Here is a 16767-nt window from a genome sequence, read left to right as displayed (position 1 = left end):
TTACAGTTCAATAATTTTAACTGCGCAGTCTAAACTGTCCAGTTTTATCAAACTGAACAGAACTACAGTTAAATCATACGGACAATTAAAGTGAACAGTAAGATGTATAAAAAATATGAACTTTTCATTAAACTCGACGGTTATTTCAGACGTGCAGTTCATCCCGACGGAAAAGGGGAAATACATTTTGGTGCTCAAAGGTTTCACGTATTCTCAAGTCGGAGGGAGATTCTTCTATTGTTCCTCCAAGCATATGGGCTGTAGAGCGAGGGTGCGGTACATGGCTGGGAAGCTGGTGGCCTCGGGAGATGAGCACAACCACGCACCGCCGTCCCACGCGCGATGCGGTAACGGCGCCTTCGTACAGTTAAGACCAAGGTCACAAAGCCTTAAGTTTCCTTCCCTCACCTCAGCCATACTTCCCTCGCCTCTCACTTCCCCTCGAGCAGCCTCCCTAGCTCTCCATGCCTTAAACTTCCCGAGAATCTTGCCCAAAACCGACTTATGGACTCAACAGTCCGATGAAAAGAAGGATCATTAGTATTCTATGGAAATGTAGGTAGCGTAAATATTTTAAGGATAGGTAGCCTTCAGGTGATGTTATTTGAACATGAAGTTGTATGTAGTGGCCGATTGTTAATTTAGATATTAGGAATGTCCTAAAATGAGAGTGATAAATTAGAGATGTTGTTTAAGGTATTGATGCTAATTCCAATTAAAATGGGACTGTTCATACTAATTTATATTGTATTTAATACAATGAATGAGCACCTCACCAAACGATTTCTACATAACATGTTATCAAACTCGATCGACCTTTGTTTTATTGTTAGGTTGCCCGCACACATGTATTGTCAACGAATTTAAGAAACTTTACTTGCTTGGTTTCTTAAATTCGTTCTACCTTTAAAATAATAGGCAACTTTACCCTATTTCATTGTGTGTGTGGATGACCTTAGACTGTTGTATGTGATAGGTGATTTAGTTGCTCGTTTAACATGAGATTCTGCCTACAACTATATTGTAATACCTGTTATGACAGAATGACAAGTAACCCTACACTAATTGTTAACAAAAACATATGGCCAGACCAGAAAAATAAAAATCCTCGCTATGCTATAAATACTTGATGTGTATGTGTGTGCAATCCTGGTTTCTTATGTTTCTGGTCAGGCTATAATTAATACCATCATTTTTATCAGCGGTGAGCTGGATATATGATAGAAAACGATTATTTTATGGCGCGACATGCTAATATATGTGTCACAAAAGAAATGGGAAAACGTGAAAGATAAATTAAGGGTATTAACGAACATTTTACCCAAACCGGTAATGGATTCAGCATCCACAGTGTCGTGGACTTCATAAATGGAAAAACGCACTGTCTGTGTCTACCCTCAGAACTTATTACGTATATTGTTTGTATAGTGGCTATCCTATTTAAAAACCTTATGCACGCCACTGGTAGGAGAGTCATGCCCGAATTTAATGGTGCTAATTAGTTAAAATTTGGTGTTTTGTCTGATGATTATGAATCTCGTGTACCAAAACAGGCGACTAAGTCATAAATCCGAGATAGCGGTAATGTTTTATAGACAGTTGTTAATTAAATTTTATCAACGGAAATGAACAACGAATAGTTGATAGTAAGCTAAAGTAAACTAATTAATGATCTCTAAAAGTCTATGTAATAGTCCAGGATCCGTATCCGATCAGTAGCTTTATCTTGATGAGACGCTCAACTTTTTTATTCACGAAAATTCTTGATTCTGGTAGCTAACCGGTATCAACTTTTGGTAAACTCCCATCCTCCCCAACTTGTATCAATAAAATAACGAGGTTATTAAAAGAGGTTACTTTTTTTTACTGTGGCTTAATTAATAGTTATACAACTTAACAGCCACGATGCTCAGAAATTTTCATTACTTGGTACCCAGTTATGTACCTGAATCAAGAATTTTCGCAAATAAAAAAGTTGAGCGTCTCATCAAGATGAAGCTACTCACGGAAAATAACTTGATAGTGATCAATTGTAAAAATGTTACACGGATCCGAGGCTATAAATATACTCAGAGGCACAATTATCCGCCCTCATTAATATGACGCGAGTATATTAAGGCGGACAATTGTGCCTCTGAGTATACTATATTCGGAAAAGCAGCGCTGTAAGACACATAGGCTTAGCTTTCGGTGATATCTCACTATACGTAACCTTGGTGATATTTTAGTAAGTAAATTATGAGCCTTACGATATTATATTATTATATTCATTCGTTAGAATGACTCTTCTACTTACAAAAGTTATTTTTGACTATCGTTTTTATAATTTTTATTATATTGTTTTATTATTATAGAATGCTGTAAGTATATGAATTAAATTTTGCTTAAAGTATCTTGTTTTTTCTTTCTATAGTGATTTGATTTTGATTTGCTTTTACATCACAGTATACTATAGTGTTTAAAGCACAGTACTTAATATGCAATTCATTTTTTAGTAGTGTGATATAATCTCCCTAAATTGTCGGTACAAGTTATGAATTTCGCATCTCTACTATAATTTCATTTTCTCTTCTATCCATTTCCTGATATTACAAAGTTGAAGTGTTTGTTTGTTTGAATGCGCTAATCTCAGGAACTACTAGTCTGATTTGAAAAATTCTTTCAGTGTTATATAGCCTATTTACCGAGAAAGGTTATATGCTATATATTATCCCTACGGGAACGGGAACCACGCGGTTAAAACTGCGCGGCGTCAGCTAGTTTTTATTTAATATTTACGTTTTCGATTTAGTTGCCCGCGTTACCGTTGCTTTATTAATAATTTAGTATGTATATCTTGGTTCTCTGCGATCAACTCGGAGGGCGTAGGTTCGAATCCAGTTCGGGGCAAGCTCCTCCAATTTTCGTTATGTGCATTTTAAGAAATCAAGCCTCACGTGTCTCAAACGGTAAAGGAAAAACATTGTGAGAAAACCTGCATGCCTCAGAATTTTCTCATTTTTCTACGTTAAGTCTACCAATACTAGGCTAACGTCGTGGACTATTAGCCCAACCCCTCCCATTCTGAGGTGACTCGTGTTTAACAGGGAGCTATGGGTTGTTAATGATAATGCGTTGGTTAATAAAATGTTTTTTTTTTACAGGCATGAATGTGACTTTCCGTTTAAACAGGTGCGGCAATCGATATATGTGTATCGGTCCGTATAGATACAGGCGTGAGTACCAGTCAGCAGAGCGGACATCTTGGAGGTGCTACAAGAGGGGTTGTCCGGCCACCGCCTCAACTATAGACTATGAACTGATCGCTACAAAAAATGAACATACACATTAGATTCAACATCATCATCATTATCAGCCGAGCCGCCGCCAGCATCCAGCGGCTCCCGGCAACCCGCTTGATGTCTTCGATCCACCTAGTTGGGGGTCGACCAAACTGAGCTTTCCGGTGCGGGGTCGTCATTCCAACACCTTTGGACCCCAACGTCCATCGACTCTTCGAACTATGTGGTCTGCCCATTGCCACTTCAGCTTCGCGACTCGCTGAATGTCAGTGACTTTGGTCCGTCTGCGGATCTCCTCATTCCTGATTCGATCACGCAGAAAAACTCCATGCATAGCTCGCTCCATTGCCTGCTGAGTGACTTTGAGCCTTCTAATAAGGCGCATAGTTAGCGATCAAGTCTCGGATCCGTATGTCATGACTGGCAACATGCACTGTTCGAAGACCTCAAGCACTGAGGAATTTCGGACGAAAAGATGTCGCGGAGTTTCCCGAACGCATTAGATTAATAATTATTAATTTAATTTGCTATTAATATGGACGTCCACTGCAGGACAAAGGCCTTTTGTAGGGACTTCCAAACATCACGATCCTAAGTCTCGATGCGAAGATTTCCAGATTGCGAGGAATGGGGGATTTCATTAGGAGAGCTTAATAAGGAATGTCGTGGTACCACGCGGCCAAAATCGCGAGTATTCACTAGACTAGCTTAAAAAACGTGATACAATTAGAATAAAATCAAAGAAATATGGATTGTGTTGAATAAAACATATGCAAATAAGCCTTAAATTAAATATTATTTACCTATTTTGAATGTATTATTTTTCTTTTTCAAATGTTGGTTATTATTACTCCCCTTTATAACTCAACTCAATAAGACTTAGGTTAAATTTCTTTTGGTAAGTATGATTAATATAATATTTAAAAAAAAAATTGCATTTGCATTTTGCACGTTTTCGCACCTACCAGGTACCTGCTATATGTAATACTAGCTGACGCCGCGCGGTTTCACCCGCGTGGTTCCCGTTCCCGTAGGAATACAGGGATAATATTTAGCCTATAGCCTTCCTCGATAAATGGGCTAACTAACACGGATAGATTTTTCCAAATCGGACCAGTAATTCCTGAGATTAGCTCGTTCAAACAAACCAACAAACAGACTCTTCAACTTTATAATATTAAGTATAGATGTATCATCAACCGCCTGTTCACTGCTGGACATAGGCCTTTCCGAGAGCGCGCCACCATACACAATCCTCCGTAATATGTATATGCGTTAGTAAAAAGTAAGCGGGCGTTTAGTGGCTAAGTTTTTATTTGTAAGTTATTGAGCATTTGGTAGTCGTTCAGTTTGATTGTTTTGATGTCTAGAGTAGAAAAATTACATCAGTAGGTTTATTGGCCGTGTTCGTTATTATAGCCCAGACGATGAGTGCTTTTTTATCAACTAGCGGACGCCCGCGACTTCGTCCGCGTGGAAAACAGTATAAACTTTCAAGCCCTATTTCACCACTTTAAGGGTTGAATTTGTATATTTCTTATTTTTTTATGATTTATGAACAAATTTTTTAAACTATAAATCTAAAAATGAAGGATTTTCCATACAAACTTTCAGCCCCTATTTCATTCTCTTTTTATTTTATTTTCACAATAAAAAGTATCCTATTATGCTCTTTCCTGCTCCGTATTATAGTCTTAAACCGTGTCAAGTTTCATTTGCATTCATTCAGTAGTTTCAGCGTGATGCCCGGTCAACAAAATCACGGACAGACCGACAGACAGAAATACAAAAGAAATATTGTTGGCTTCAGTATTGATTGTATAATCCAACAAAAATTTGCAAAATATCTTCAATGTACAACAGAATTTGACCTGTTACAGTTTTATTATAAGTATAGATATAGATAGATATTATGTGCAAAAAACCTCGAGTATTTGGTAAGGATTCACGCGCCGGCAGAGTTGATAATTTTTAATTATTTAATAATAATACGTGTCCAATGTTCACTATTTTTGCCACAGATGCCCAATTCGAAGTGAACCAGCGAGGGAATCAGTGTTTAGTGATAAGTTCTTATAGATTCAGACGCGGCTACCAGAGGAACAGTCGCATTCTGTGGCGATGCTCGAAAAGGTTTTGTCCAGCGACCGCCTCTACCATTGGAACCTTACTGGTGTCAACTCGATACGCTCATAATCATTAGCGTACAAGAAATAAAATTATGTTAAAATCCGTAAGAATGACTAATTTTAACAATAATATAATTTCCGTCGTCACCGCCGTCTTAAACTAGGTTAGGAGTCTACACAAGAATTTGGGGCCCTTTTGAAAAGTTAAAAAAGCGAAGTATACTAATTTTTTTTTAATAATTATGACTTATGATTTATTAATCAAATACATACGATATAATAAGTTATTAATGAAACTGCTGGTTTTTTAGTTAGGGTTCTTAGTTATATCCATAAAGTCAACATTTTGAAGGATATTGTTTTGAATTGGGTCATCAAGAGACATTCTTTCATTCCTTCGTGGGCCCTTGGGCATGGGCCCCGTGTGCCCTTATGGTAAAGACGGTATTGGCCTTCGTAGTTATTTAGATTTTGGTGACTTAATTTAATTTATAGAACTCCAGATACTGTCTTTATGATAGGCTATACTTCAGTAAATAAATATAACGAATACTACCTTTATCCCATGCTAGGTTTTATTGGCACAACGTGTGTTTTTTTCTTCCACTAACTTCTGTTCTTCTGTATTTTCAAAGGAGGTTCTCAATTCGAGTCCATGTTTTTTTTTGTATGTATGTTACTCGATTACTCGAAGTCTACTGGACCGATTTGAATATTTGTTTTTTGTTTGCAAGAGTATATTGAGGTTGTCCTAATTTTTCATATCATTCTATTAACAATTAGCCTCTGCTAATTGTTGACAGAAAATACACTTTAACGTACTCACTTGAAGGATATATTATTTGTCTTTCTAAAAGCTAATATTTTTTTATCACTGATTCTTTAAAACTTTTTATACATTGTCTGAAAATACAATTTCAAGTAGGGCCTACTTGAAATAAATTGAATTTTGAATTTACAAGCACTTTTGAAACGTCAAGTTCGACTATTTGTTGAGATTCTACCACTAGTTCGGTATGCAGGTCCTGTTGAGATGAGCCGGCAAAAAACACAGCTGCTCGTTTTAAATGATATTTTTTTCAAAAATTTTTAACTAAAACCTAATAATTTTTGAGCTATATAATAAAAAATAAAAGTAAAATTAGTCATTCGTATGGTCAATAAAACCAAAAAGGGTATACCAAATAAGTCCAGAGTCATATATGTTATGTATGCATGTTGATATAGCAAAAGATTATGACTATTTTGCGGGTAAATCGATCGTTCCTTACCTCTAGTACCAATTTGTTAATTTTGAAAACGACATTCTCAATTCACATTCTATTTTATTGATTTTTGGAGTTTACTCTTTAAGTATCGATTTTTCATAAATAGCCCCCGGTATGAAAAAAAATATGGGCAGTTAAATTCGATGGACGAATGACAGCGTTACGTTTTTTGTGCGCAACCTGTTCTGCGCACCTTTCACCGTGCGTTGCGGCCAACAACGTAAACGTGGGTGCGTAAGGCTTTTCAGGCATAAGTATTGAGCAATTCATAGTGTATGCTGCGGGACAACATAACTATCTATCTGAAAGAGTAAACTCCATTCGTGCGTCGGAGCTGACACACTTTTTTTATTTATTTCACTTTATATTAATAATATAAATTATTTAATTTTATTTTGTTTTCAAAAACTACGAATCTTCGTACTAGAGGTAATGATCGGTAAAACAGTTTATTGTAAATTGTAATTAAATATTAATGTAAATATTACCTCCTATGTAAACAAACCAAAAATGTTCGCAAATATGATATTTATTCAATATTTAGTTAATTATGTTGTTTTTAAGTCTGTTGTGTCATTTTATTATTAAAATAAATATATATTTTTTGTTTGATTGCCTTTAATTGTTAGTCAAGGGTGAAAATATATGTTGTTACCTAATAAATTGATTTTTTATTAAATGTCTTTCTCTCATACTGTTTTCTGAGCGTTAAAAATATTCTTTCCTTTGATTAGTCTGGCTCACTTGGAAATGCCCAGTGATGAAAGTCTAGCAAGTTCGTTGATAACACTCCCATGATATGCGGGCGACGGGCGGAAAGACGGGCGGGTGTGAAATCATGCGTGCGAGGAAGTGACGTGCATCAGTCGAGCGTTTTTCATTCATCGCTACACGCCCCCCGCCCCGCGCGCAAGTGCTCCGAACGAAGTTGAAGTGATCGATATCCAGCTTCGTCCATTTTGGATTTTCTATTTCCTGAATTGGCACTAGTCTGGTCTGCTATTGATTATCAAACCTTTCAAGAATATGAAATGTATTCGAATTATATTATATACTAGCGGACGCCCGCGACTTCGTCCACGTGAAACTCGATGTAAACTTTCAACTACCCCTACCCTACCCCTTGTCAGGACAACTTAATTAACAAATCAAACTGTAACCAAAATAAGAATGGCAGAGAATACCATCAATAGTCCAGAGGCTTGTGACTCCGAATGCAGGTTTAAGGGATTTCTTCCGACATGCCAACACTCACAATTCAATGCTCAAGATATTCTCTCCGCCTATCCCAAAAAGCCTATGAAGGATTACTTACACAACAAGAGTTGCAGACGGGTCGAACGCCACGAGAATACTGAAGCCGACCGTACGGTGAGCGCCTTATTTAGAAAGTCGTTGCCGCCCGATCGCTCTAACTCTCGAACTCCCACTTTTACGGAAACAAGTCGCGCCACCTAGCATAGGCACGAGCCAACACAAGATTGAGTGGCGTCATATCCGTCTCAGACTACTAATTCCTAAAATATACTTATATAATTATTAATATAACTTTTAGGAGGCTGATAAAACGTCACTAGTTTTCTAGAAGTAATCGATTTTTCTTTTTGGATCAGGTACTGCAGCATTCTATTTGTCCTCAAAGGGCACGGTGCGTCTCGTCTTCCAAGGTGTTCACTTCTCAAAGAATTACCAAAACGGGTCCAGGATATCGTGGAAGTGCAACAAGGCGGGTTGTATAGCACGTGTGAACACTATAGACGGACAGATAGTCGCTGTGAAGAATAACCATAACCACACGGGCACTATAAAGTAAATTACTTTAAAATATAATATGTATTTGTATATGTATTTGAATTTGTATATGTATATATTTGTATATGTATATGTAAGTGACACGTGAGAAAGAAATATGTAATCAGTTGAACTCAAAGGAAATCTCAATGAAGTATGTACTATAGCAAGGTTTCTCAAAGTGGGGTACGCGAACCGACCCGGGGTTCGCCATTCGACGGCAGGGGGTTCGCAACAAGATTTAAATAGACAAGACAAATTTGCTACCTTTTATTCAAATAAAAACCTTATTTTCTTCAACAGTCATATTTACAACAGAAGAGATGAATGTAGTGCTCATACGTACCATGATGTCTTAATGCAGATTGGTGGGTAGGTTGAGTGTAAAACTCTGTTTCTGTAAGTCATTGTGTTTGTAGTATTACCGCTCATAGCTTAAGTATCAACTGTAAAATATCTCAAAGCAGTGATCGGCAAAGTTTATTAATAATAGAGTCATTATCATATTTTTGCTATAAAGTGAGTAGGTTCATTCAAAATTGTATTAGGTAGTAATTCTTCAAGACAAATCGATCTTGGAGAATTTATTTTTATACTGAACTCATCGGTTTAAATTTCACTTAGAGTTTGGCTTATGAATATAGAGACTGAAATCGCCAGCCAAATTAAGAAAAAGTCGGAGAAAATGGGGTTGCTGACTAGGTTTGAATATATTGATTTTTATGATACATTCGGGTAAAAATAGGGTCAATGTTAAGTAATTTATACATAAAAAGCAAAGATTGTCTGGATATTTGCAAAATAATCATTTATTTTAGTGTTATAAAATTTCAAATTCTATTAAAAATCTTTTATCGTAATTAGATAAAAATTCATACAGTTTTAGCTTCCTTAGATTAAATGTGACATTTTTTAATAAATGAACTATAAACATAAACGCACAAATAACAAAGATATTAGTAATTTTGTTTGAACGCCCATACAAATCTAACGATCATTACATTGCTTACGACGTTATTAGTTCGTGCTATTTTGTATGGGGCGTTTTTCAGGGGTCCGCGGCAGCGCCGCAAATCTGACTTTTTAAATCCCTGTAGCTCCGAATGTAATGATCGCAGATACCCTGTTTCTGCTACAAAATTGCTTTACTATTAGCATACTCTTAATTTTTATACAATTTAAAAAACTGTCATCATCCCTATTCTCAAAATATATGTATAGTGCAAATATTGGCTAACTGAGTTTAATACTTATAGTTTAATAACTGAGTTTAATACTTTTAACAAACGCATGTTTTTTTAATTTACGAATGTTATTTAATTAAACGGGTCATACCACGATTTACGACGAGATTTTTAATGTCGATATATCGACCCAGTTGCATGGATCGTGGTCAGGACGTGACTGATGTTTGCGAGATGCGAAATTGACAGCAGCTGTTAGGTTCAGAATCGATCTACCCTCTTTCTCGTTATTTTTTCTGGTTTTTTAAATTTGTCTATATTATTTTTTAAATTTGGCGGGAGATTTCAGTCTCTACTTTCATTAGCCAAACTCTATTTTACTAGGTTTTTTTTATTTCGTCTGTGTACCACTGTGATATATTTAAGTATATATAACTAAGCATAATAATTTTTAAATGACCTATCTGTCATAAAATTGCTTTTATTTATTGCTTTAGTCCATAGATAACCGGTATACTTTCCTATTAGATGAACTTAAGTTACCTATTTGAAGATGTCATATTTATAAAATATACGTAATATATGTTAGCAGTAGAATCTTTAGTAGTCTGTATGTTGTAAAGAAGAAGTAGAACCATTTGTAAAGGAACTTTCCTAGAGTTTAGTAAGTACTATTGTCATGGTTTCAAAGGTATATTAGCCAGTGAAATTACTAGCAAAGTATCATCATCATCATCAGCATCATCGTCATTATCATCATCATCATCACTATCATCACCATCATCATCTTCATCATCATCATCATCACTATCATCACCATCATCATCTTCATCATCATCATGTGTTAAGGTACAGTTTCATTGCTGCAGATGTACGATCACGCGGAGCTATTACCGATTTTTTCTGTTTTTTATTTCGCATGAGCTTTTAATAAGACAGCACACTGTCACAGAGACAAATGTGAACATCTATACGAAGCAACGAAACTAAACCTTTATTATGTTCTTTATGATATTGTTCAGAAATTATTCTTTTTCTGTAGCTTAAAGTTACAATTCCATTTTTCGAAGTTGTAGTATTATTAGTTGTAGATTGAATTAATTATAATATTTGTGTCTATTACGAGTAAAAGCTGTAATATCAAATCAAATATATGCAACTTTAGAAAAAAAAACGCAATTCTCTATTTTATTTTATGGTTTAAGTAAATATTGTTTCAAACGACATTTACCTTACTTTTGTATCAGTCATCAGTTTAATTATAGGAAACTATTAACGTTATATTGCGTTGTAGTACCTTTTGTAGTTTATAAAAAACTAGCTGACGCCGCGCGGTTTTGCCCGTGTGGTTCCCGTTCCCGTAGGACAACGGGAATCATATATAGCCTTCCTCAATAAATGGACTACCTAACATAGAAAGAATTTTTCAAATCGGACCAGTAGTTCCTGAGATTAGCGCGTTCAATCAAACAAACAAACAAACTCTTCAGCTTTATGATATTAGTATAGATGTACTTTCTCTGGTCTCTTTGTAAGTCGAAACGTTTTAAAAGTCATTTATAATATAAATAGTTGTAGCGTTTATCTAAATTATATTTTTAATGAAATATATTGTTTTTTATAGGTGACGAAGCAGCTTGGTTTACAATATCAAAATTTGGGAATCCACAAGTGCGGGTAGGTCAGTATAAGTTTTGCATCGCTTCATCGATTGGCATCAAGAAGAATTGGCGGTGCGTGAACCAAGCGCGTGGTTGTAAAGCTCGAGTTATAACATTTAACGATACTTTTGTGAAAGTTGATAATAATCATAATCATAGTCCTAGGCTTACTTATTAGACAACGTATTTTAATAAAAAGAGATAAAATATGAGAGCGATTTTAATTTTATCTGCAAAATAAAAATGATTCTGCAAAATGTATTTGTTTTTTTTTTAAAACTAGTTAAGTATACATTTTTTTATTCTTTAAAAGTTATCTTGACTATAGAGTCTCACCGGATGGTAGGTAAGTGATGATGCAATCGAAGATGTAAGCGGGCTAACTTGTTAGGAGGAGAATGAAAATCCACACCCCTTTCAGTTTCTACACAACATCGTATTGGAACGCTAAATCGCTTGGGTACGTGTTTGTCGGAAGGGTGGTAACTAGTCACGGCCGAAGTTCCACCAGCCAGACCTGTATCAATTAAGAAAACCTCAATCGGCCCAGCCGGGGATCGAACCCAGGACTTTCGTCTTGTAAATCCACCGCGCAAACTGCGTCACGGATGGCATAATCATCAATCATCTGTGTGCCTAGTGGGAGTAGTCAATATATTCATACTGTTACTATCACATTGAAGTTTACGCAAATTTACATGGAATTGAAGCAGTTGTGCAGTAGTGCCACTAGATGGCGCTGTTTCAATTCCTTAGAAATTTGCGTTTACGTTACGTGACAGTAACAGTATCAAACTGCCACTAGGCTCTCTGTATATCGAGGAAACTACGAAGTGCATTTTCCGTGTAAGAAAGCTGAATTATCTCTTAACTGGTGCACGCTTATAAAACCTTAATCTATTTATTGAATTATTTGTTGTTGCAGGATCGTTAAGAAAAAAGTGTAAAAGAATTGCGCAATGGACGCCAGAAAATATGGCAGCCGCTATGATAGCAGTGAACAAGGGCCATCTAACACCAAATAAGGCAGCGAGTTGGTACGGTATTCCTAGACGAACGTTGCTAGATCACTTAAAAACGGGATGTATAACTAAATGTATGGGTAGGAAAGCAACTTTAAGTAAAGAACATGAACGGGAGTTGGTTAATAGGATAATACAAAAAGCCCGAAATGGTATGTCCATCACGAACGTCCTTATACGAAGAGAAGCTTTTCTGTTTTGTGAAGAAAACCAAATAGAACACAAATTTGATCTAAACTTCCGCATAGCTGGTAAATCTTGGCTCAGAACCTTTGTAGAAAGAAATTCAGTTTTGAAAACAATAATAGTACGGAAAAGAGAAGCGGAATCTTTTAATTATTATTAGTATATATCAAACAGGGTAAATATAGCAAAAGATATTTTTGATAAATAAATAATTTTATGTATGTTAATTGTTGATTTAATTTTGTAAAAATCACAGAGTAAAGACAGAGTGGTAAAGCTGGTGAAACCTATAAAAAAACAAACGTCACGCGTCTCCTTGACATCCGCTACAAACTATTTTCATAATTTGTATTCCAAAAATTAAAACTAACAACAATTACGTAAATTAATATAATAATCAATAATTATCAATTAAAAAAATACTCCATCTTATTTCTTCAGTTTTTGTAAATACTTTTTAAAATATTTAAAAACATAAGACGCGACGCTTTGTGTTGTACTGACTCGAGATTGTATTCGTTTTTGAATTTTGTATTTGGACCGGCTACGACACCGTCGTGTGCCGTGCGCTCTGTCTGCCTATTATTCTTAATCTGTGATTAAAACTAAAACAGAACTGGAGAATTCGATGAAAGGTATTTAAGATAAAAACGATGACGTCACCGTTCTCAGTTTTAGGAAGGACAAGGAGCAGCAAACCTAGAGCAATTTGGTCTCAAGAAGATTTGGAAGCAGCCATGTTAGCTGTTAGCAATGGTCACCTTAAAATGAAAAACGCAGTACTTAAATACGGTATACCGCGGCAAACGTTGAGAGATCATTTGAAATCGGGAAGCACGGTCAAACGTACCGGACGAAAGTGTTTACTCGACCGAGATCAAGAGCACGATTTAGTATATTGTTTGGAGGAAATGAAAAAAAATGGCACTCCAATCACAAGAGATTTAATACGGAGACAGACATTTCTTTACTGTGAAAAAAATAAAGTCAGCCATCAATTTAATATTAAAAGTGGTCTTGCAGGCAAGGATTGGCTTAATGCTTTTCTGAAAAGACATCCAATTGTTTTAAAATTGTGCCAGAAAAAAATAAGGAAAGATAAACTTTATAAATAAAATAAAAGCAATATGTTTGTCTAATGAAGTTTTATTTTTAAGTAGCGGAATCTGTCGAGCTTCGCTTTGACACATTCCATATCCCTATCCTAATCTACTCCCACCCTACATCTACAATACCCTACCCTTACCCTTTTTAGTCACAAATAATCTACGGAAAATTGCTGAATGCTTCATACAAACTTCCACCCCCCTTTTTAGGGAAGTGGGGGGGTTAGAAAGAGACAAAAAGTAGCCTATGTCACTCTTCATCCTTTCAACTATCTCCACTAAAAATCAGGTCAATTCGTCGCTCCGTTTAGCCGTGAAAGACGGACAAACAAACAGACACACACACTTTCACATTTATAATATTAGTATGTATAGAAACTATTTTAATAATAGCTTAAGGTATACACAACAATAATATTTAATAATTTGTTATTTACGAATTATGTTAGAAGAATTTAACCGTTTATAAATTTTCTTTGTTTTCAGCGGGTATAAAAGAAAGTGACAGAATAAAGTTCGAAATAACCAAGTTTGGAAATCCAACAATATCTTGGGGGAATTACCGGTTCATCAAGAAGCTGTCTCGGAGACTGAAGACTTGGTGGGAATGTACTGCGAGGAAGACCCATCGCTGTCGTTGTGTAGCTGTTACAGTAGAAAATCGTCTGGTAAAGTTAAATGGATGGCATAATCATTGATCTGGTTTTATTAACCATTTAATAAATTGTTTGATTAGCAATTTGTATGCAAGAACATTGTTGCAGTTATAGGTGAAGCTTATGACTTTACAATGATATTTTAGTGTAGCATAATCTTATGTTATTTAATCACAGCATTGACGAATTATCTTTTTAATCTAAAGTTTATTTCAAGTTACCAGATGCCACCCTGGTTTCCAGATTTTGCACTCGTTTTCAAATTAAGAAGCCGTATTTTAATGTCAGTAGTAAAATAGTTAAAGCAGCTGTCAAAATAGCGGGTCCATTGACTTTGTCTGGTGGTCTCAATTAGAATTTAGTTTAGAAATCTAGGTATTTCTAGTAGGTCTTTTTAGTAGGTTGGTCTACTTTCGAAAGACGATTTGACTTTGGAAGCGCTAGTAAGTTGGTAGCCTTTGTATCTGTAAACTAAAAGAACGTTAGAACTATTATGAGTGATACAGGGGAGACGTATGACACTATATAAAACCCGTTTACCAAAAATTGTTGTTCAGCGATCAATGCAAACTATCTTCTAAATTCTATCATCTTGATAAGTTGATCACTTAGGTAGAGACTAATTATAGTCTTTCGGTGATATAGATATTTTTAATTGTGTGATCGATAGTCCAATTGTGAATGATTGAAAATACATTGTTATATCTATTATTTCGATTTTAGTAATTAAGAATATAATATTAATAGAGAAGGTAGATTTACAGATATATTCATTGTTAGATTTTAATCTAAAATTAAGATAAATTAAAATAGTAAAAAGATACAAAAATATATTAATTGTACTAGTATATACATAATCAAGATAAAATAATAGTTATATATAGTTTTAGATAGAAATACGCAGTGAACCATGGGGATGAGGATCCCATCAGTTTTGCCATTATGATCTGTGAGAAATTAATTTTAACAATTAAACGTTCCAAAAGAAACTTCTCATCGGGTAGTAATAGTAAGAAATACAATAACTAATAGTTATGATTCAAGTGTGAGTGTTTTGTATTGTTATAAGTTTGTAGTTATAAATGTTAAGCAAGATAAGCAAGTTAGTAAATAAAATAGCAATAATTCATCAAATTGTAGAGAATTGTTAGTTGCAAATAGTAGTAGAAAAATTAACTTTAACAAAATCGAAAGTTACGCTCATTTAGACACAAGTAACATTTACGTTTACACATGACTATTATAATTACGACTGTGAGGAATAAAAAATGTATCCAGTTTTCGAATGTTTGTGTTAGTATTTTTAAACCCTTTGATCTAATCAATTAAAAAAACAAAAAAAAAAATAATTGAAACATTGATCAGAAAATGAAACTGACATTTGAATCCGACCACATAGCACGATCAGTGTTTTTTTACCATTTGTATAACTTGTGCTACAGACGTTAACTGCACAATTTTAACTGAGCAGTGTAACTGGGTGCCTAGTGGGAGCTTTCATTCTTTTCATACTGTTACTATTGCGTTAACGTAAACGTGAATTTATGTGGAGTTGAAACAGTTGTGCAGTAGTGCCACTAGATGGCGCTGTTACCTGAATACCTTAGAAATTCGCGTTTACGTTAACGTGATCGTCACAGTATGAAACTGCCACTAGGCCCTCTGTTCTGTACAGTTTTTTTTAATGATTTTGATTGAATATTCAATTGAATAAAACTGTACGGTTAAAATTGAACATCTGTAGCGCGCTTAAGATTGTTCATTATCGTCCGAGTTCTATAATTCGGACGATAATGAACGAGATGTTTAAATTTCCAACTGAATTCGAAACGTGGAAATAAAATGAATCTTAAAAAAATTCAACCATCTTTATAAAACTCAAGGATGTTAGGAGAAGTGTTAAATATATAACATCTTATCTATGTCCTATCTATTGATCAATTTGGGATTTGCCAAGTACTTTTTTGGCTTCGCACCGCGTTTAAGCTGATCAGTAGATAAAACATAGTTACGATGTTATGTAATTACAAGTACTCGAAGGTATATACAACGACCTATTTTGTTGATTTTAGTTTTCTATCGAATTTTATTGCCAATTTTTTTTTATTGCCAATATTTGATTGTGGGTAACTTAGATATTATATAAAGCTGTATATTATTTGTATAATTTGACAAAATCGAAAGTTACGCTTATTTTTTGGACACGAGTAACATTTACGTTTACACATATTATAATTACGACTGTGATGAATAAAAAATGTATCCAGTTTTCAAATATTTGTCTCAGAATTTTATGTAAACCCTTTGATCTAATTAATTTAAAAAAAAAAACATTAAAATAATAGTATATTTTAATGTTTTTTTTTACAATACGACATAGCGATAACGATTAGTGCTTTTTTTTACCATTTCTATAACTTTTGGTACAGACGTGCAGTTTTGACCTATTTTGTTGATTTTAGTTTTCTATCGTATTTTATTGC

General features: G+C 34.8%; 1 protein-coding gene across 39 annotated transcripts in view; it reads left to right on the top strand.

Annotated features, from left to right (window-relative positions):
- Positions 1 to 16767, top strand: part of LOC112049969 (protein tramtrack, beta isoform) — a 536667-nt gene that overhangs the window by 100597 nt on the left and 419303 nt on the right. The window contains exon 5 of one of the 39 annotated variants that reach the window (XM_024088154.2): positions 12240 to 12697. The exons of 37 other annotated variants lie outside the window; for them this stretch is intronic. In XM_024088154.2, the coding sequence (XP_023943922.2) occupies positions 12240 to 12682 (443 nt within the window). In that variant the 3' untranslated portion in view covers positions 12683 to 12697. Of the gene's footprint in view, positions 1 to 149; positions 2393 to 12239; positions 12698 to 16767 lie in introns of those variants that run through there. One more of the 39 variants, XM_024088203.2, reaches the window with a different exon arrangement.

Source organism: Bicyclus anynana, chromosome 10 (assembly GCF_947172395.1).
Source record: "Bicyclus anynana chromosome 10, ilBicAnyn1.1, whole genome shotgun sequence".
Taxonomy (NCBI): Eukaryota; Metazoa; Arthropoda; class Insecta; order Lepidoptera; family Nymphalidae; genus Bicyclus; species Bicyclus anynana.
This window is presented reverse-complemented; position numbering and strand designations above follow the sequence as displayed.